The sequence below is a fragment of the Xenopus tropicalis genome, chromosome 2, assembly GCF_000004195.4.
Source record: "Xenopus tropicalis strain Nigerian chromosome 2, UCB_Xtro_10.0, whole genome shotgun sequence".
Taxonomy (NCBI): domain Eukaryota; kingdom Metazoa; phylum Chordata; class Amphibia; order Anura; family Pipidae; genus Xenopus; species Xenopus tropicalis.
The window spans coordinates 9,293,787-9,316,646 of record NC_030678.2 but is presented as its reverse complement, the minus strand read 5'-3'; the positions used below and the strand labels follow the sequence as shown (position 1 = coordinate 9,316,646).

At 41.2% G+C, this 22,860-nt stretch overlaps 2 protein-coding genes across 2 annotated transcripts; both read left to right on the top strand.

The window, feature by feature from the left end:
* Positions 1-1,825: 1,825 nt before the first annotated feature.
* On the top strand, positions 1,826-5,121 carry LOC116408573 (mucin-2-like). The gene is made up of 2 exons (XM_031896170.1): positions 1,826-1,865; positions 1,997-5,121. The coding sequence occupies exons 1-2, from the start codon at positions 1,826-1,828 to the stop codon at positions 5,119-5,121; spliced, it is 3,165 nt and encodes a 1,054-aa protein (XP_031752030.1).
* Positions 5,122-7,670: 2,549 nt separating this feature from the next.
* Positions 7,671-22,525, top strand: LOC108645833 (CD97 antigen-like). The gene is made up of 8 exons (XM_031896527.1): positions 7,671-7,884; positions 8,209-8,343; positions 8,907-9,044; positions 9,194-9,331; positions 14,905-14,985; positions 17,617-17,729; positions 19,164-19,353; positions 21,373-22,525. The coding sequence occupies exons 1-8, from the start codon at positions 7,689-7,691 to the stop codon at positions 21,546-21,548; spliced, it is 1,167 nt and encodes a 388-aa protein (XP_031752387.1). The 5' UTR covers positions 7,671-7,688; the 3' UTR covers positions 21,549-22,525.
* The last annotated feature ends 335 nt before the right edge of the window (positions 22,526-22,860 follow it).

Genomic DNA, 22,860 nt, shown 5'->3' with positions numbered 1-22,860 from the left:
CAGGTACTGTTTTATTATTACAGAGAAAAGGGAATCATTTAACCATGAAATAAACCCAATAGGACTGTTCTGCCCCAATAAGGGGTAATTATATCTTAGTTGGGATCAAGTACAGGTACTGTTTTATTATTACAGAGAAAAGGGAATCATTTAACCATTAAATAAACCCAATAGGGCTGTTCTGCCCCAATAAGGGGTAATTATATCTTAGTTGGGATCAAGTACAGGTACTGTTTTATTATTACAGAGAAAAGGGAATCATTTAACCATGAAATAAACCCAATAGGGCTGTTCTGCCCCCAATAAGGGGTAATTATATCTTAGTTGGGCTCAAGTACAGGTACTGTTTTATTATTACAGAGAAAAGGGAATCATTTAACCATTAAATAAACCCCATAGGGCTGTTCTGCCCCCAATAAGGGGTAATTATATCTTAGTTGGGATCAAGTACAGGTACTGTTTTATTATTACAGAGAAAAGGGAATCATTTAACCATTAAATAAACCCAATAGGGCTGTTCTGCCCCAATAAGGGGTAATTATATCTTAGTTGGGATCAAGTACAGGTACTGTTTTATTATTACAGAGAAAAGGGAATCATTTAACCATTAAATAAACCCAACAGGGCTGTTCTGCCCCCAATAAGGGGTAATTATATCTTAGTTGGGATCAAGTACAGGTACTGTTTTATTATTACAGAGAAAAGGGAATCATTTAACCATTAAATAAACCCAACAGGGCTGTTCTGCCCCCAATAAGGGGTAATTATATCTTAGTTGGGTTCAAGTACAGGTACTGTTTTATTATTACAGAGAAAAGGGAATCATTTAACCATTAAATAAACCCAATAGGGCTGTTCTGCCCCAATAAGGGGTAATTATATCTTAGTTGGGATCAAGTACAGGTACTGTTTTATTATTACAGAGAAAAGGGAATCATTTAACCATTAAATAAACCCAATAGGGCTGTTCTGCCCCAATAAGGGGTAATTATATCTTAGTTGGGATCAAGTACAGGTACTGTTTTATTATTACAGAGAAAAGGGAATCATTTAACCATTAAATAAACCCAATAGGGCTGTTCTGCCCCAATAAGGGGTAATTATATCTTAGTTGGGATCAAGTACAGGTACTGTTTTATTATTACAGAGAAAAGGGAATCATTTAACCATTAAATAAACCCAATAGGGCTGTTCTGCCCCCAATAAGGGGTAATTATATCTTAGTTGGGATCAAGTACAGGTACTGTTTTATTATTACAGAGAAAAGGGAATCATTTAACCATTAAATAAACCCAATAGGGCTGTTCTGCCCCCAATAAGGGGTAATTATATCTTAGTTGGGATTGAGTACAGGTACTGTTTTATTATTACAGAGAAGAGGGAATCATACCTGTACCATATATGACTTTAGGTTAGCCTGCAAGGGTTTAGTAATTGCCTATTTTACATAGAGAAGAAATACATTGTGTAGGTATCTATGTTGTATTTACTGAACCCTTTAGCTCTTTGCAGATACAGGTAAGTTGCCGTGATTAACACACAAAAAGGCAGAGAGTTGAAACTATTTTAATTCCTATTTTTTAGTTTTTACTTTGTGAAATGGCATCTGTTAGACGCTCACTTACTATTGCACTAAAACCCATACGCATGAAAAGGCAAAGGGTGGGGTACAGTAGAGAAGATTCTGTCACGGCTTTGCTTCTGTTGGTTCCATTCAGTAATACCAATATCTCTGCTCATGCATGGATCACTTCTCTCTGGGGCCCGGCTGCAGTCTGTGCCTCGCGAGGCATCACAGGCCATAGGGTAGTGTGTACAAAGCATCATGGCGGCCTGTCTCCGCCTCTGTTCCCTAACGAGGTGTGGTAGGTTATGGTAGCTATGCTTTAGAGAATTGTTTATTGATTTATATTGTAAAAAAAATGGTGCAGTGAAATATATGATCCATTGCTACAATAGCCAGTGTTTCTAACTATGCCTTTTTTCTGTATTCTAGATATTAGTATGGCACAGTATGGCCCAGTGTGCATATGTTCTACTTCAGTAACAATTACCACAGTTTTGACTAGTACAACTCAACCTACCAGCACCACAACTACTTCATCTGCTACTCCATCATCAACAACAACCACTGCAGCTACTACAACTCAACCTACCAGCACCACTACTACCATTCCAACAACTGTAAGCACTACAGCATCAACTGCCCCCTCATCCACAACTACTACAGCTTTAACTTCTACAACTCAACCTACAAGCACCACAACTACCATCCCAACAACTGTAAGCACTACAGCATCCACTGCCCCCTCATCCACAGCAACTACTACAGCTTTAACAAGTACAACTCAACCTACAAGCACTACTACTCCCACCCCAACAACTGTAAGCACTACAGCATCTACTGCCCCCTCATCCACAACTACTACAGCTTTAACTTCTACAACTCAATCTACAAGCACCACAACTAATGTCACCACAAATACTTCATCTGCTGCTCCCTCATCAACAACAACTACTGCAGCCACTACTCAACCTACAAGCATCACTACTACCATACCGACAACTGTAAGCACTACAGCATCCACTACCCCCTCATCCACAGAAACTACTATAGCTTTAACTTATACAACTCAATTTACAAGCACCACAACTAATGTCACCACAAATACTTCATCTGCTGCTCCCGCATCCACAACAACTACTGCAGGCACTACTCAACCTACAAGCACTACTACTACCATACCGACAACTGTAAGCACTACAGCATCCACTACCCCCTCATCCACAGCAGCTACTACAGATTTAACTTCTACAACTCAAACTACAAGCACTACAACTAATATCACCACAAATACTTCATCTGCTGCTCCCTCATCCTCAACAACTTCAGCTTTATCTTCTACGACTCAATCTACAAGCACCACAACTAATGTCACCACAAATACTTCATCTGCTGCTCCCTCATCCACATTAACTTCTGCAGCCACTACTCAACCTACAAGCACTACTACTACCATACCGACAACTGTAAGCACTACAGCATCCTCTGCCCCCTCATCCACAGCAATTACTACAGCTTTAACTTCTACAACAAATACTTCATCTGCTGCTCCCTCATCAACAACAACTACTGCAGCCACTACTCAACCTACAAGCATCACTACTACCATACCGACAACTGTAAGCACTACAGCATCCACTGCCCCCTCATCCACAACAACTACTACAGCTTTAACTTCTACATCTCAATCTACAAGCACCACAACTAATGTCACCACAAATACTTCATCTGCTGCTCCCTCATCAACAACAACTACTGCAGCCACTACTCAACCTACAAGCATCACTACTACCATACCGACAACTGTAAGCACTACAGCATCCACTACCCCCTCATCCACAGAAACTACTACAGCTTTAATTTCTACAACTCAATTTACAAGCACCACAACTAATGTCACCACAAATACTTCATCTGCTGCTCCCTCATCAACAACAACTACTGCAGCCACTACTCAACCTACAAGCATCACTACTACCATACCGACAACTGTAAGCACTACAGCATCCACTACCCCCTCATCCACAGAAACTACTACAGCTTTAACTTCTACAACTCAATTTACAAGCACCACAACTAATGTCACCACAAATACTTCATCTGCTGCTCCCTCATCCACAACAACTACTGCAGGCACTACTCAACCTACAAGCACTACTACTACCATACCAACAACTGTAAGCACTACAGCATCTACTGCCCCCTCATCCACAGCAACTACTACAGCTGTAACCTCTACAACTCAATCTACAAGCACCACAACTAATGTCACCACAAATACTTCATCTGCTGCTCCCTCATCCACAACAACTACTGCAGGCACTACTCAAACTACAAGCACTACTACTACCATACCGACAACTGTAAGCACTACAGCATCCACTGCCCCCTCATCCACAGCAGCTACTACAGATTTAACTTCTACAACTCAAACTACAAGCACTACAACTAATGTCCCCACAAATACTTCATCTGCTGCTCCTTCATCCACAATAACTACTGCAGGCACTACTCAACCTACAAGCACTACTACTACCATACCGACAACTGTAAGCACTACAGCATCCACTGTCCCCTCATCCACAGCAACTACTACAGCTTTAACTTCTACAACTCAATCTACAAGCACCACAACTAATGTCACCACAAATACTTCATCTGCTGCTCCCTCATCCACAACAACTACTGCAGCCACTTCTCAACTTACAAGCACTACTACTACCATCCAGACAACTGCATTCACTACATCATCAACTTCCCCCTCATCAGCATCAGCTACAGCTTTAACTTCTACAACTCAATCTACAAGCACCACAACTAATGTCACCACAAATACTTCATCTGCTGCTCCCTCATCCACAACTACTTCTGCAGCTACTACAACTCAACCTACAAGCACCACTATTACAATCCCAACAACTGTAAGCACTACATCATTAACTGCCGCCTCATCCACAGCAACTACTACAGCTTTAACTTCCACAGCTCAACCTACAAGCACCACAACTACCATCCCAACAACTGCAAGCACTACAGCATCCACTGCCCCCTCATCCACAACAACTTCTACAACTCAATCTACAAGCACCACAACTACCATCCCAACAACTGTAAGCACTACATCATTAACTGCCCCCTCATCCACAACAACTTCTACAACTCAATCTACAAGCACCACAACTACCATCCCAACAACTGCAAGCACTACAGCATCCACTGCCCCCTCATCCACAACAACTTCTACAACTCAATCTACAAGCACCACAACTAGTGTCACCACAAATACTTCATCCGCTGCTCCCTCATCCACAACTACCACAGTACTGATTACTACAACTCAACCTACAAGCACTACTACAACTGTCCCCACAACTGCAAGCACGACAACATCTACTGCTTCATCATCCACAACAACATCACAGGCAGTAACCAGTAGTCCAACTCCAGTGTGCATTTGTCCTACTCTTTCTTCCACAACCACCACCACAGCTCAAACTACAAGCACCACTACTATATCAGCATGTGGTGAGTCGCTAACATATACAATCATACCCTAATGTAACTTTTAACACTGCTTGCCATTGAGTTCTAATGCATATATTTTATTTGCAGCACAAGCAACTGTATCGATTCAGTTGGTCCAAGTGTCTAGCGATCAAATCCAGATCATGCCTATTGGTCAAAATGGACCCTCAGGAGCTCAGTTCAATGTGACACTGTCACAGAGCAACTCTGCTGTAACCATGAAAACAACTTCTGGTTCAACAGTCACATTTTCCAGTCTATTCCCTGCCAGTCAGTACAACATCACCGTAAAGCAACTGTCTTGTCCGAACAGAGCAGATACTACAAGCAGTGTTACTACAGGTATGGTTCTTCTGGTACTAAATCAAATTTTTTTTAAAACACACACACACAACATCAGTGCTCTTACTGAGGCTAAAGTGGCTCTTTGGTATCCAAGGAAAACCAAAGTTGTTGGAAATATATATAATATAATTTCTGTACCCAGCCCCCTGTGCCCTACATCCCACAACAGTGCATATTGTGTAGCAAAGGGATGGGTAATATAATCCTGCTGGTCTGGGTATTTATCCCCAATTGTCCTCATATAATAATAACAATAGAATCTGTGTTTGTTACTCACCAGACTTTTCCTTGTTTATTTGCAGCTGGAAGATTATTTTCTGCAGAAGCCCGGATAGTAAATACTGTATATACTGCCGACCTCGGTAACCCAAGCAGCGCAGCATACCAAACCTTTGCAGCCAGCTTCATAGCAGATGTGAGTAGCAGAGACCCCCATTGGGCAGTACAAGGGGCACGGTTTGCACTAGTTCAATAACTCACAGCAGTTTTGTATCTGCACTAAGTTACCTACTTTCTATAGGGCAGATGTATATCTCTATTCATCATATGCTGGTAACTGATGTTATTCACGGTTTTTCAGTAGAAAAAAACACAAGGGTTTAATTTATCGTGATGGGCGAAATGTTTCGCCAGGCATGGATTTGTGGCGAATTTCCTCGTTTGTTTCGCGAACGGATGAAAAAATTCGCCACCCGTCTAAAAGAATTGTCAAAAGAATTGTCTCGGGCACATCAAAATAAATAGTCACGGGTGTCAAAAGAATAGTCGCGGTGTCAAAATAAATAGTCGCAGGCGCCAAAAGAATAGTTGCGGGGTCAAAATAAATAGTCGCGCGTCAAAAGAATAGTCGCGAGCATCAAAGAATAATCACAGTATCAAAATAAATAGTCACGGGTGTCAAAAGAATAGTCGCGGTGTCAAAATAAATAGTCGGAGGCGCCAAAAGAATAGTTGCGGGGTCAAAATAAATAGTCGCGCGTCAAAAGAATAGTCGCGAGCATCAAAGAATAATCACAGTATCAAAATAAATAGTCACACGTCAAAAAATTAGTTGCGGCGTCAAACGTATAGTCGCGGGTGACAAATTTTTTTTACGCACAACATTTTTGCCGTTTCGTGAATTTTTTGCCATTCCGCAAATCTCTTGAAAGATTCGCAAATTTTTCGGCAAAGCGAAACAGGACAGATTCGCTCATCACTATTTATTTACTTAGACCATGAACAAAAGCACAAGAGCACTAAGGGGGGCAAAAGCACAGCCCCTAGTTATTCACTTCTGTTCTGGATGTGACTGCTCTGCACTAGTGATGTACGGGTTGACCTGTAACCCACAGGGCCTGCGGGTTTACCCCTAGGTCAGGCAGGTTAGGGGTGAAATTCGGGGGATCATTGAGGGTTAGGGTTAGGGTTGGGTCATAATGGGCAAGTACAGTCTTCCTCTGCTCATAAAGTTTCCTGTCTTGGAACCTAAGGCTAGTGGACAGAGCAGAAAGATGCAGGTATGGGTTGGGTGGGGATCCTACAAAGGCAGCAATTTGCAGGTTAGGCCAGGTACCGGTTATGGTCTTGTGTGTTAGGGTTGGGTGGAGTTTTTCCAGACCCGCACATCACTATTCATGGCAGATCATGACAGAGTGCAGCTATGGTAGGCCCAAGGCAGCTCTGTACTTGATGACACACAAATTAGATTGGAGACACCTACATGCCTTCCTCTGCCCATCCCTTATGAATACAGTGCTGCTGAATGTAGGCAATGCTGTATGCATGAAGATAAAATAGGTTTGGAGCACAGAGACAGATTCTTTCTCTTTATACAGTGTTTATATTTGTATTTATACATTGTTTCCCTTCGGCATTATAGTATGGGTTTTTTGTAGGTAAAGAACAGCCCTTCACTATAGATTTGTATTGAGAGACTGGTTGGTGGCAACTACTATTTTAAAAAAAACCCATTGCCAGGGTATCCACCACAGAACTATCGTTTTGAACACCAGGTTTGCTGACCTGCAGGAATTAAAATGGCAACTCCAGCTTATATGTATATGTATCCAAGCTTGCAGGCATGTTCTGGGCCCACAGCAACAAGATGCATAGAGCAGTAGGCCAAGTGTAGTGACTGCCCCAATACCAGCCAAACTATGGCCAGTCTAGTATCATTTAAGCAAATATTTGATTGATTTATAGTCCTAGAGCAAATTTTAAGCACCTCTTTCTTTTGTGTGATTGGCAGATAAAGAATAACCTACCGTCTGACATGAAGGCCTTGTTTATGCTTGGGAGATTGCTCCTTTTCATATCCAGTATTAGGAGCGGAAGCATCATCGTTGACTTTAACATAGCCACAAACACGGCTGATAATCTGACAGTGAGCAACGTGCAACAGGCATTCACCAGCGCGCTCACCAACAGCACCACTTATACCGTGGACCCGACGTCTTACAAGTTTGCAGGTACAGACGGTTCTACAGCTTGGTCCGTTGGGTAATTAAAGTTCCAATTTGTTTTGAACTTGAAAACCAGAAGGGGCACCAGATACTTGTAAGAGTCCCCCCCCCATCTTCATACTGTACCCCCCAGAGATCCCCTTTGGGGATATAAATTAGGCCACAGCCCCAATGTTTCCCATTCCACCAATCTGTTGTGTTGCTCTGAATATATAATAACTGACACAGATCCATCAAGTTCCATCTATACATAGGGAAGATTATGAAGGTTATTTTATCCATTTCTGACTTTCCCTTACCAGTTCTATCAATGACACTCTCTCCCCACAGTGCAAAACGTGTGTGCTACAGCAAACCCATGTTCTGTATATGCCTCCTGTATTTCCATCAATGGAGTAGCCAGCTGCCAGTGCCTGTCTGGGTTCAATGACACCAGTCCGAGTGCTCCAGGAAGAACCTGCGTAGGTAAGAGGAAATGATTGGTTTTTGAAATGGAGGCAATATATTTGTATATTGTACAAATAATTTTACAGTGCTAGGCACCTTACGTCTCCCTCTGGCAAAGTGTTAAAGCCCCGGATTCTCACTGAAAAGTCCCTCATTTCCCTTTGATCTCCTGCACTGAACACCAAAACAACATACACATTTTCTCAAACTTAATTAAATTAGCAGGGTTTTGTCAGAGCCCAGAATACTCACCCCCTGCACTGAGATACAACTGTAACTAATAAGCCAAACGGGTCTCTTGGGGGAACTGAGACTGGCAGTTTAAAGGGTAATTTCACCTTCAGATCCCAAAACCCTCAGAAATTTGTTCAAACTTTACATAACCTGCCAAATTTTGTAAAATGGGAGTGGCATTTAGGAGGTGGTTGGCTGGGCTTCCTAGCTTGGCCTAGCCCTGTGCATATGTATTTTATAATACCCCTAATATCTTTTGGCTTCATAGTTTTAGGTGGTTATAGGGATTATAGCACAACCTCATTGTTACCATAGCTCCCAAAGTATTCCTTTCCTTCCATTTGCAGATATAAATGAGTGTGCCGCCAGTACCAGCCCTTGCTCATCCCTAGCCAACTGCACCAACACCATAGGGAGTTATCAGTGCCAGTGCCTGTCTGGGTTTAATGACACCAATCCCAGTGTTCCAGGAACAACCTGCACAGGTAAGAGGAAATGATTGCATGTTTAAAGGGAGGGGTATTTCAAATCAACCTACCTACCTTACACCTTCCTCTGACCTTATAGGGTTAATACATGTTACTATGGTCCCATAAAGATTATAGCACAACCTTTTTGCTCTTTCCATTTGCAGATATAAATGAGTGTGCCGCCAGTACCAGCCCTTGCTCATCCCTAGCCAACTGCACCAACACCATAGGGAGTTATCAGTGCCAGTGCTACCCCGGGATACAAGATGGAAACCCTTCTAACCCCGGCCAACAATGTATCGGTGAGTACTAATGCAACCCAACATGTTGAGACTGCCACCCAAGCTATTGTTAAGTATTGTGATAGGTAAAAATCCACCACAAAAGTTTTGACTGAATATAATGATGAAATCTGAACCCAAACTTGTATCATTAACGTTAAACAGAAGTGTCGCTCTAGTTCATATTCTGCAAAAGTTAAAGGTGCACTGACAGATCTGCTCAAGGTGCTCAAGGTGGTGAGCCAGGTAAGTCTGATCTGATCATTTGGCCTCTGGGCTAGCGATCGTGGAGAGGTCCTCACACAATGACAATTTTTTGTCTAAACACCAACCAGATATTGGTCAGGGAGGCTGTATTTTTGTTAACTGTGGCAGAATCAACAGGCAAAACTGAACCATTTATGGCCAACTTTAGCTTTATATAACACTTTAAAAAACAACATAGAGGAATGAACAGAGGTGCAGCTAAAGCTGGGCATACACGCTAAGATTCGCTCGCTTGGCGAGGTCGCCAAGCGAGCGGATCTTCTCCCGATATCCCCACCTACGGGTGGGCGATATCGGGCTAATTCGGTCGTTAGACCCTGGGTCCAAACAATCAAATTAAAATGACGGGTATAGGCATCCGTCGGTTCGGGGACCGCATCAATGAGCCGATGCGGCCACCGGTCCGATTTTCATACCTGCCCGATCGAGATCTGCCCAATTTCAGTTAAGTAGAGCTTAAATGTCAGTCCCTAAAGGTTCTGTAAATCCTGAAATCAGGGTGTCGGTTCCTCCTAAACCTGAAATGTTTCATTTGCAGACCCAGCCGTTTGCTTTAACAGCGCCACATTCTGCTCCCAGAATACCACCTGCCTCGACTCCAAAGCCGCCATATGTGCAAGTGAGTATTAATAAACGTGTGTATGTGTAAGGCAAAATAGCCTATATATCATTGTACTATTAGGGGGGCATTTACTAAAGGTTGTGGTTTTTTTCTGAGATTTGTATTTTTTGCTCAAAGATAAGATTTTGTTGCAGAGAAAAAATACAATTTTTATGCGATGTATTATGTGGAAAAACGGTGACAAATCCGAAAGAAAAAATATGCCGTACAAAAGTAGAAAAGAGAAATCGTGTAGAACTCAATGGCAGCTGTCTTTTTTTACAACTGGATAATCTTTCTTTGCTTCATGGTTTTTAGACGTTTTGGGGGTTTTCTTGTCGCTTTCATTTGTGCAACAATATGAGAAAGTTGCATTTTTCATGCGATAAATGATTAGACATTTGTGTTTTTTGTGGAAATGAGTTTAGTCGTGGTTTCAAAGAACTCTAATCCACAAATAAATGCCCCTCTTAGGGGCTGATTTACTAATCCACGAATCCGAATGGGAAAAAATCGCATTGGAAATGAACATTTTGCGACTTTTTCGTGTTTTTTGCGATTTTTCATCACCGTCGTGACTTTTTCGTTGCCGTTATGACTTGCGCGAATTGTCACGACTTTTGCATAGCCATTACGACTTTCGCGAATTGTCGCGATTGTTTCGTATTGAGCGCTCGAAAAATACCGATCATTATGGAAAAAAAAAACGCATTTGGACGCTTTTCGGACGTTCGTGGATTAGTAAATGTGCCCCTTAGTGTTTACTTTCTTTTAAAAAAACATAAAAAAACAACATCTGTGAACGAAAAATGATACAGAGCTTTAAACATGAACATGACGGGATTATTTAGGTCCCTGCACCCCCCTATGATTGTGCCAGGCGTCATTACATTTGCTGAATGGCAGTAGTAGCGCCAATTGATTCTGTGAAACCTTTGTGTAAAAGGGTCCTAAACAACCGTGTAAGTGTTCCGCCGAACTAAATCCAAACCAAAAGGATTCCGCTGAATTCAAACCTTGGCAAAATCCCAAACTAAATCTCCTGGATTACGCACTCCCCTACTTTCTTTTTATGTTTTGTTAAATATACATAGAATACATGGCTACTGTCTGTTCTACCCAGAGTTTATAGTTTATATAAATAAGCTGCTGTGTAGCTGCTGGGCAGCCATTCAAGCTGGAAAAGGAAAAAAGGACTACATAGCAGAGAACAGATAAGCTCTGTAGAATACAATGCAATCTATGCAACTTATCTATTATCTGCTATGTAACCTGTGCCTTTTTTGCTTTTTCCAGCTTGAATGGCTACACAGCAGCAGTGTTTAACTATAGTAGTTATATCATCACTAGCAAACACACAATTTACCAGTGCAGGCCAATAGTACATTATATATATATATAGAGCACTCACTGCATGAATGTCCATAGAAAAAATGTTTAATTCAGATATAATATCTACACGTTTTGATCCACATGGGATTGTCATCAGGATGACGATCCCACGTGGATCGAAACGCGTAGATATTATGTCTGAATAAAAGATTTTTTCTATGGACATTCATGCAGTGAGTGCTCTCTGTGGACTGGATGTGAATTGTTGGTCAGCACCCGGCTTATATTTCTTGGACTGGTGGGTGCCGGTATTGGGAAAGTATATATATTACTTTGATACACTTTCATTGTTTGGTGTTACTGTTCATTTAATATCATAGTAATGGGGCAAATTAGCCATTAATACTGCCATATGGGAAATGTCAGTTATTTTGTCTAATCATAGCAACCCTTATATGAGAAATGTCTGCTTACTAACATGGTCCTTTTGTTTAAAAATAATGACTCAAACAAAATTCTCTTTTTCAGATAAATTAGCAGTTCCTTCCGCCATCAAGTTCAACAGTTGGACCTTCACTACAGACCTGTACAACCGGTCCAGCGCCGCCTACGCCAACCTATCAGCCCAGTTCACAGGGGGGGTAAGAAAATCATTTATCCCTAGTTCATTGGAATCAAATACACTGCAATAGATTTGTATTTATACTTCAGTAATGTGCGGGTGTAGATATTGGATTGACTGTTTAGAGGAATGCCTACCCCCAATGGATTGATTTCTATTGGAAATTTACATGGGTATTAAAAACGATACATGTTTTTGTTCAATAATCGTGATACCACTTCCCATCTCAGTCAGTGCTAAGTGATCTGTTGTGGGTGGCAGATATTGTAACTACCAGCGTGCCGTAGCCCGTAGTGTAATGTCAAACAATACCAGTGTAAGGCAGTTTGCAATAGTGTAATGTTCTCCAGATCTCCATCAGATTCACTGACCATAGCAACAAAGCAGTGATTAGAATGACGATTAGAATGAAGGATGAACAGGAATGGGACTGAACAAAAAATAAGTAATATAAAATAACACTAACAACAAGTGTACCCTCAGCCGGTTATGGTTGCCCCCATTATCAGAGATTAAATGCCAAGTTGAGGAGAGGCTGGATAGAAGATCAGATCATTATTAGTGCATGCTGGGAGACCACGATAGAGTAGAAAGAAATGCCATGTGTTATCCCTGTATGATCCCTGGGTACATGTGTGTTTATCATTGTACAGGTGGTAAGTGCAATGAGAGTGCAGCTGAGTGACAGCACATTCAATATCACCGTGGTTGGCTTCAGGCCGGGAAGCGTCATCGCCTACTTTATGTCCACAACGCAATCATCCACCCTTAATGCCAGCGTGATCCAGGCCGCTCTCACCAATGTAACAAAGGCCCTGCTATCCAGTAACATTACAAACCTGTGTAAGTTCCACACATCAGCTTTACTACTCATAGGGGCTGATTTACTAAGAAACGAATTCCGACCGAATTGGAAAAATTCCGATTGGAAAACGAACATTTTGCGACTTTTTCGTATTTTTTGCGATTTTTTCGGTGCCTTTACGACTTTTCGGAAATTATCGCGACTTTTTCGTTACCAATACGATTTGCGCGAAAAAACGCGAGTTTTTCGTAGCCATTCCGAAAGTTGCGATTTTTTCGTAGCGTTGAAACTTGCGCGAAAAGTTGCGCTTTTTTCGTAGCGTTAAAACTTAAAAGGCGCGACGTTTTGCGCAAGTTTTAACACTACGAAAAAATCGCAACTTTTTGCGCAAGTTTTAACGCTACGAAAAAATCGCAACTTTCGGAATGGCTACGAAAAACTCGCGTTTTTCCGCAAAAATCGAAAAAGTCGCAATAATTTTCCGAAAAAAATCGCAAAATACCGATCATTACGAAAAAAACGCAATCGGACGCATTCGGCCCATTCGTGAGTAAGTAAATGGGCCCCATAGTGTGGCTGCTTTAAGAAATATGGTTTCTGTTAAGGGGAGAGAGTAAAGCCCTTCTTAATGTGGGCCAGACTCAAGTCCCATCAGCCTGTGTTGGGTTCTTCTGCGATGCAAGCTAACACATTTCTAAGGGAAAAATATATCTTTGTTTCCTCATTGGTGTTTTTGGAATGACAAATAATTATTTGCCCTAAATGCCACTTTAAATTGCTGCCAGGCAGGTCTTAGAGCAAATAAGCATTCATGCCATATCTCAACCTGATCTACTTTTATGCTGCTCCCACCCATTGGTCCTTCTTCCATTACAGTGAATGCAACATTATAAGATAAACCCCGTTGGATAATTGTGATACATTAGGTGACACCCCTACTCTGTTCTCTTCCCACCAGTTCTTACTGGTTCACATTCCTGATCTTTCCAGTACCTCAACCACTTTCTCCAAAGACCATTCCTGCCCCCTGTTGTGTCTTTAATACACAGGAACATTTAAGAGTTAGGTATCTTTATTATAGACAGAGGTTATTACAGGCATTTTCTCTCTTACCAGTTCTAATATTGTTACTATCTCTCTCCCTACAGTGCAAAATCCTTGTGATCCTTCAGTAAACCCATGTTCTGTATATGCCTCCTGTACTTCCATCAATGGAACTGCCAGCTGCCAGTGCCTGTCTGGGTTTACTGACACCAATCCCAGTGTTCCAGGAACAAACTGCACAGGTGAGAAGAAATGATTGGTTGTTGAAAGGGAGGGGTATTTAAAATCAACCTACCTACCTTACACCTTCCTCTGACCTTATAGGGTTAATACATGTTACTATGGTCCCATAAAGATTATAGCACAACCTTTTTGCTCTTTCCATTTGCAGATATAAATGAGTGTGCCGCCAGTACCAGCCCTTGCTCATCCCTAGCCAACTGCACCAACACCATAGGGAGTTATCAGTGCCAGTGCTACCCCGGGATACAAGATGGAAACTCTTCTAACCCCGGCCAACAATGTATCGGTGAGTACTAATGCAACCCAACATGTTGAGACTGCCACCCAAGCTATTGTTAAGTATTGTGATAAGTAAAAATCCACCACAAAAGTTTTGACTGAATATAATGATGAAATCTGAACCCAAACTTGTATCATTAACGTTAAACAGAAGTGTCGCTCTAGTTCATATTCTTCATATAACCCCGGCCAACAATGTATCGGTGAGTACTAATGCCTTAACATAAAGAGGCGAGATTTATCATTATTCAAAAATTCTTCCCAATGTTCCATTCTGAGCATTTTTTGGCCTGCCCACAAATCCTGTTTGTTACTGCAAATGGATCCCTGTCAGTCACCGAGGCCTCTGTATAAACTGAACTTGCCTGTTTCTCAATAAAACTGTAATATTCCTTTTTCAGACCCAGTCACCTGCTTTAACAGCACCACATTGTGCTCCAGCGCTAACACCTGCCTCAGCAACACCGGCACCATATGTGCAAGTGAGTATGTTTATAAATCTGTCTATGGTAAAGCAATAGTTCCCCTTTAGATTCACTTCTGAAACACTTTGCAGTTGGTCTTTTAGTATTTCTTGTAGTTTCTGAATTACAGTGATACCTCAATTTTACATACCCTGATTTTTGTTTTTGTGGTCCCACCAATTCATAATGCTGATTTTACACCATTTTTTCTATTTCCATTGCAAGTCGTAAAATTATGGTTCTACTGTATTTTTTTGTTTGTTTGTTTGACAGTTCTCTAGTTTGCAGTTGCAAATGTCTGGTTGCTAGTGTCAAACTTATCCTAGCAACCAGGCAGTTGAAGATTGGAAGGGAGGAAAAAGGGGAGGGAGGGGCCTGAATAGAAAGATAACTGATATAACAATCATAGACCAAATGGCAACCCAGCTAGCTTGGCCCGCCCCACCCTCTGTGTGCACGTGCACAGGTGTACACACACACACACGTGGGCAGGGTTGCTGGGGCCGCTGAAGGGGGTTGATTTGGTGGGGGGGAAAGGGCCGGGAACTAGGGTTAGGCGAATAAAGAGATATTTGCCTGCCCCCACCCCACCATTGTTCCCTAGGCTGGTGCCTCTTCTGCCTACCCCTAGTTCTATCCCTGCCAATTGAAAAGCTGCTAAGGATAGGTAATTCTATAACATACTTACAGCTGGTGTAAAGGTAAACTAAACCTTTACAGCACAATATTATATGTTATTGAATTTTATATTACCGGTATATTTATTATAAGTGTTTATTTTCTCTTTATGTGTCAGCCAATATATGGGCAGTTCCTATCCTGCACAGAGCCTTATATCTGCATTGTATTCATGTGTAGGTGCTGCCACTGATTAACCTGCTGTGGTAGAATGAGAAGAAACTCATGACCCCAAGCTAACAGTGCCCCCTGGTGGCCAAGTTATTGTACAACACAGAGCGTATACTGGCAGCACCTCCCACACGTCATGGTGCTGCTGCTTCTGGATACTTGGCCTCGTTCCAGTCCAAAAGATGAAGCTTAGCACTCACCTAGTTCTGTAACTATTTATTTATTCTGTGCCACTTCATGTCAGTACAGATGGGATCTACCAAAGCCATGCCCCAAAAACCATAAGGGGTGGGAACAATTTTCATTGGATATATTATAGGTCCTACCTCCAAGTATTACCCTACTCAGATAAGGAGGTAGGACCTATACTAAAGCCAATCAAAAATGTTCCCACCCCTTATGATTTTGGGGCATGGCTTTGGTAGATCCCATCTACACTGATATGGAAGAAAATCCAAGAGAAAATGAGAATTTTACTTACCTACTTGTAGTAAATTCCTTTTCTTCAAGTCCTGACATGTCAGTACGGGGTTTTCCATGCCAAGTTTTTAATATCGTTTTCTGTACTGCTATGTCAAATTTATAACGCTGGTGAGGAGGAAGTTAAGGTCCCCATACACGGGCCGACTATAGCTGCCGTTTCGGGAGCTAATCGGCCCGTGTATGGGGAGAGCAGAGCAGCCTGGCCGACCGAGATCTGGCCTGAAATTGCCCAGATATCGATCAGCCAGGTTAGAAAATCTGGTCGGATCGGGGACCGCATCGGCTCGTTGATGCGGTCCCCGATCTGACTGCCCCATTGCTGCCTACATAATCCGATCGTTTGGCCCCAGGGCCAAACGATCGGATTCTTTTTTTTTTAACCTAAAAGCTCCCCAATATCGCCCACCCGTAGGTGCTCGTGTATGGCCACCTTTAGGCGGTCTTATAGGTCCTACCTCCTTATCTGGGCGGGGCAAAACTGCCCCGTCTGTATTGACATGTCGGGACTAGAAAAAATTGAATTTTTAGGTAAGTAAGGTAGGTAAGTAAAATTCTCATTTTATTAAGCCTGTTGTGGCACTGATTGACAATTGCAGCACTTGATGAGCAATAAGCTTCATCTTTTGGATAACATATATATAATGCCTGGGATTACACTGTATATATATTGTCACTCATATAAACTCTGCAGTTTATATGTTCTATACAGGCCAAGCCCCATATTACATAATGCCATTAATAAAGTCTAACTAAGCAGGGTATTACCCATATTAGACACATGCAGGCAAGTTAGTTGGCTCCTTATAAAAATGACCCTTGTGTGTGAATGTAATAGAAACCTTACAGATTGTAAGCTCTGCTGGGACACAAACTCATGGGAATGAATGAAACATCTCTATAAAGAGCTAAAAAATTAAAAATGTATAAATAAAAAATAAAGGAAAATATTAATGTCATTAAGAAGGTTTAATGCCATTGGTACAGTCTAAATGGTGAAAGCCCCACGTTACACAATGGGGCGTATTTCTGGAAGAAGCAACAAAGCTCCCCGTAGTATTCCTCCAGTTTTATTGTTCTCTACTTATTTCTATAGGACTTCTACCAGGGTATTTATCAAAGGATGAACTCTTAAAGTTCCCAACTAAGAAGTAGAGAGCTATAAACCTTCCTTGTAGAAGAGGACTATGGTGAGCTCTGTCCCCCCTATGGTGGCCCAATGGCAGTCTAATCAGCAGAACCCTGACATTACAAACACTTATTTAATAATAAGGCTCCTTATAAATGGAAAAGACTCATGCAGAGTTCTCTCTCTTTCAGATAAAAAAGTCATTCCTTTCGGGATCAAGTTCAACAGTTGGACCTTCACTACAGACCTGTACAACCAATCCAGCGCCGCCTACGCCAACCTATCAGCCCAGTTCACAGGGGGGGTAAGAAAATAATTTATCTCCCTATCCCTATCTCATTGGAACTCGAATACTGAATAAGATACCCACTTAAAGTGGGTGTATGTGTTGGGGAATGTTTAGCAAAAAGTGACAATAGAGTTTACAGCAATTTGCCAGAGGTGAACTCCACACCTCTCTTTCCACTTGCTCTGGACTTTTAGTGAAATATGTACCAAAGGGACGAAAAAAATCCTATACAAGTGAACAGAAAATGTCAAAATATCCCTATGGTGAACTCTATTTTCACTTTTTTTATACATACACAGTTTGCTTGAATGTTTAGGGGAGTGGCTACCCTCAATGGATTCATTGGCTATGTGCTGCCCTGCATGGGTGACAGAGGGCGCTATGCTTTTTCAGATGATAATTGTAGCCCTTAGTATTATATAAGACAATGCAATTGTAGGGCAGTTTGCAGTTGTGTAACCTGTTCTTCAGATCTCCATTTTGGCATGAAAGCTGACACCTGGTTGCTAAGTTAACTGACCCTAGCAATGAAGAATTAGAATCTCTCAATGAAGGATGAATAGGACAGGGCATGTACAGGGCAAGAAATATAAATAACCATAAAGGTATAGGACCAGTTATCCAGAATGCTTGGGACCAAGGTTATTCTGGATAAGGGGTCTTTCTGTAATTTGGTTCTTCATACCTTAAGTCTACTAAAAAATGAATAAAACATTAAATAAACCCAATAGGATTGTTCTGCCCCAATAAGGGGAAATTATATCTTAGTTGGGATCAAGTACAGGTACTGTTTTATTATTACAGAGAAAAGGGAATCATTTAACCATTAAATAAACCCAATAGGGCTGTTCTGCCCCCAATAAGGGGTAATTATATCTTAGTTGGGATCAAGTACAGGTACTGTTTTATTATTACAGAGAAAAGGGAATCATTTAACCATTAAATAAACCCAATAGGGCTGTTCTGCCCCCAATAAGGGGTAATTATATCTTAGTTGGGATCAAGTACAGGTACTGTTTTATTATTACAGAGAAAAGGGAATCATTTAACCATTAAATAAACCCAATAGGGCTGTTCTGCCCCCAATAAGGGGTAATTATATCTTAGTTGGGATCAAGTACAGGTACTGTTTTATTATTACAGAGAAAAGGGAATCATTTAACCATGAAATAAACCCAATAGGGCTGTTCTGCCCCCAATAAGGGGTAATTATATCTTAGTTGGGATCAAGTACAGGTACTGTTTTCTTATTACAGAGAAAAAGGAAATACATTTTTGAAATCTGAATTATTGGATTAAAATTGAGTCTATGGGAGACAGGCTTTCCATAATTTGGAGCTTTCTGGATAATGGGTTTCCGGATAATGGATACCTGTACAACTCTAACCTCACACCCAGTCAGTGACACCTTGGGACCTGTTTGCATGATTTATGTTTCTCATTGGGCAGGTGGTAAGTGCGGTGAGAGTGACGCTAAGTGACAGCACCTTCAATATCAACGTGGTTGGCTTCAGGCCGGGAAGTGTCATCGCCTACTTTATCGGCACAACGCAATCATCCACCCTTGATACAAGCACGATCCAGGCCGCTCTTTTAAATGCAGTGTCGCTCTTGGTATCCAGTAACATCACAAACATGAGTAAGTTCTACTCTAACCTTTAGCTTTGCCATTAAACGTGACTGCAGTAAGAGAGATATATGGTTTGAGTTGAGAGAAGAGCAATGGCTAAGCTGTCCCTTATGTCCCAAGTTGCTACTTGGTGTTCCAGGAGTCTCTTCTTGTTATAAAGGAGAGTGCAATGGGGTTATATGAAAGACTCCCCATCCCTGCCCCCCACCTAGATGCACATTGTCCAACCTCCTCAAAGACAGTGGGGCAGTATGAATGGATAGACTACAACACTGTATGGAGCAAAAGCGATTTCTTGGTTGTTTTTTTGGTGTCTTTTTGCCTTCTGAGGGGGTGGGGGGGTCTTACCTTGTTTTAAGTCTTTAGGTTATGGCATTTAAAAGGCAAGGTAAGCCAAATTCACTTGGGGGTGGTCCAGTATCTCAGGCAGACTTAAGGACATTTATAATGGGCAAGGCAGGGTGCAAAGTACAAAAAAAAAAATGGCTGAAATGCACCATGTTTTCAGGGGTGTTGTGGTCATGAGGTCCCTTAAGCTACCAGGGGAAGAAGAATTGAGTAGGTCTCTGTGCTCCAAAACTCTGTGTGGCTTTAATAAAATAAACCCAACAGGATTGTTTTGTATCCAATAATGATTATTTATATCTTAGTTGGGATCAATTACAAGGTACTGTTTTATTATTACAGAGAAAAGGGAATCATTTAACCATTAAATAAACCCAATAGGGCTGTTCTGCCCCCAATAAGGGGTAATTATATCTTAGTTGGGATCAAGTACAGGTACTGTTTTATTATTACAGAGAAAAGGGAATCATTTAACCATTAAATAAACCCAATAGGGCTGTTCTGCCCCAATAAGGGGTAATTATATCTTAGTTGGGATCAAGTACAGGTACTGTTTTATTATTACAGAGAAAAGGGAATCATTTAACCATGAAATAAACCCAATAGGGCTGTTCTGCCCCCAATAAGGGGTAATTATATCTTAGTTGGGATCAAGTACAGGTACTGTTTTATTATTACAGAGAAAAGGGAATCATTTAACCATTAAATAAACCCAATAGGGCTGTTCTGCCCCCAATAAGGGGTAATAATATCTTAGTTGGGATCAAGTACAGGTACTGTTTTATTATTACAGAGAAAAGGGAATCATTTAACCATTAAATAAACCCAATAGGGCTGTTCTGCCCCCAATAAGGGGTAATTATATCTTAGTTGGGATCAAGTACAGGTACTGTTTTATTATTACAGAGAAAAGGGAATCATTTAACCATTAAATAAACCCAATAGGGCTGTTCTGCCCCCAATAAGGGGTAATTATATCTTAGTTGGGATCAAGTACAGGTACTGTTTTATTATTACAGAGAAAAGGGAATCATTTAACCATTAAATAAACCCAATAGGGCTGTTCTGCCCCAATAAGGGGTAATTATATCTTAGTTGGGATCAAGTACAGGTACTGTTTTATTATTACAGAGAAAAGGGAATCATTTAACCATTAAATAAACCCAATAGGGCTGTTCTGCCCCCAATAAGGGGTAATTATATCTTAGTTGGGATCAAGTACAGGTACTGTTTTATTATTACAGAGAAAAGGGAATCATTTAACCATTAAATAAACCCAATAGGGCTGTTCTGCCCCCAATAAGGGGTAATTATATCTTAGTTGGGATCAAGTACAGGTACTGTTTTATTATTACAGAGAAAAGGGAATCATTTAACCATGAAATAAACCCAATAGGGCTGTTCTGCCCCAATAAGGGGTAATTATATCTTAGTTGGGATCAAGTACAGGTACTGTTTTATTATTACAGAGAAAAGGGAATCATTTAACCATGAGTTTTAAAATTCTGAATTATTTGATTAAAATGGAGTCTATGGGAGACAGGCTTTCCGTAATTCGGAGCTTTCTGGATAACGGGTTTCCGGATAAGGGATCCCATACCTGTACTACATAAATGTGATCTTCATTTCTTCATGTTTCAGCTGACGTTTATCTGTATTTACGTGTTCTTCTTTCCTTTACAGTAACTTATGGAAATACGACCCCTGCAAGCAGTTCAGACCCATACTATGGATGGAGAACAGCCGTCATTGTCATCGGGGTGTTTCTGGGAGTCGCTCTGCTGCTGGGCGCAGTGTTAGCAGCAGTGTGTAATTATACGAGGCGCAGGTCAGGCCGCTACAAACCCGGCACATGGTGAGACAAGTAGCGATGAGTGAATTTGCCGCGTTTCGAGTTTCGCGAAAACATGCAAAAATTCACAGAATGGCGTCAGATTTCACATTGAACTTTATGGGCGTCTTTTCCAGAATTTTTTGTTGCGGAGACTTTTTTTTTGAAGTGAACACTGTTAGTGTTGCAAACTACAATGGAGTCTATGATGTTTTTTTGTTTTTTTTTTGGCTAAACCCAACCCCTACTTTTAGGCTGCCAATAATTTTTTATACCTTATGTTTAAGTCTTGTTGATTGTAGTGATGGCTCTGAGCGAATCTGACGCCTTTCACTTTGGGTCAAAATCCACAAACCAGGGTGGAAATTCACCAAATTGCATTGGAGTTAATGGGAAGGGGAAAATGCACGTGTTTTTTTGCTCTTATTACTTGAACACATGCCCTACATTGTTGGAGGACCTCCTATCCACTGTGCTACAACTGCTTTTTGAATAGAAAAAAAGGCTCCCATGTTGCCAATTTCTTAAAAACATGGCTGTGATTTTTGTCACTACTTCTAGTGGACTCGAAATGGTAACTCTTACTAAACTAAGTAACTATGTTACTGTTTAACCAAAAAGTACCATCTATAGTTCATATATCACTAGCTTACAAACACAGGCACACCTAATAATAAATCTAACCAGATAATTAGTGATGAATATTTTCGCCAGGCATGGATTCATAGCGAATTTCCGCATTTTGCCATTGGCGAATTGTTTCACGAAACTTCCGTGAAAATCCTACGCGGAAAAGTAAGTCGCGGCCATGTCAAAATTGGGCACGGTCGCGTCCAAATTGGACGTGACAAATTTTGCGTCGTTTCACGAATTTTATGGCAAAGCGAAACGGGATCACTACATCACTACAGATAATATCTGGGTGTTTTGTATCCCAATCATTAAAACAAATGAACCATGTACCTGGTACCAGTTAGATAATCCAGTTAGATGTTTTATAGTCACTCTAGGGGGCACATTTACTAACCCACGAACGGGCCAAATGTGTCCGATTGCGTTTTTTTCGTAATGATCAGTAATTTTGCGATTTTTTTCGGCGTCTTTACGATTTTTGCGTAAAAACGCGAGTTTTTCGGCGTCTTTACGATTTTTGCATAAAAACGCGAGTTTTTCGTAGCCATTACGAAAGTTGCGCAAAGTCATGATTTTTTCGTAGCGTTAAAACTTGCGCGAAACGTCACGCCTTTTAAGTTTTAACGCTACGAAAAAGGCGCGACTTTGCGCGCAAGTGTTAACGCTACGAAAAAATCGCAACTTTGCGCACCTTTCATAATGGCTAC

Bases quoted from the DNA above. Each gene is read 5' to 3' on its own strand.
- LOC116408573 (XM_031896170.1), top strand. From the start codon at position 1,826: ATGGCGGCCTGTCTCCGCCTCTGTTCCCTAACGAGGTGTG. The intron at 1,866-1,996 runs GTAGGTTATGGT...TCTGTATTCTAG, and splicing joins CTGTTCCCTAACGAGGTGTG to ATATTAGTATGGCACAGTAT.
- LOC108645833 (XM_031896527.1), top strand. From the start codon at position 7,689: ATGAAGGCCTTGTTTATGCTTGGGAGATTGCTCCTTTTCATATCCAGT. The intron at 8,344-8,906 runs GTAAGAGGAAAT...TTCCATTTGCAG, and splicing joins TCCAGGAAGAACCTGCGTAG to ATATAAATGAGTGTGCCGCC. The intron at 17,730-19,163 runs GTAAGAAAATAA...CTCATTGGGCAG, and splicing joins CAGCCCAGTTCACAGGGGGG to GTGGTAAGTGCGGTGAGAGT.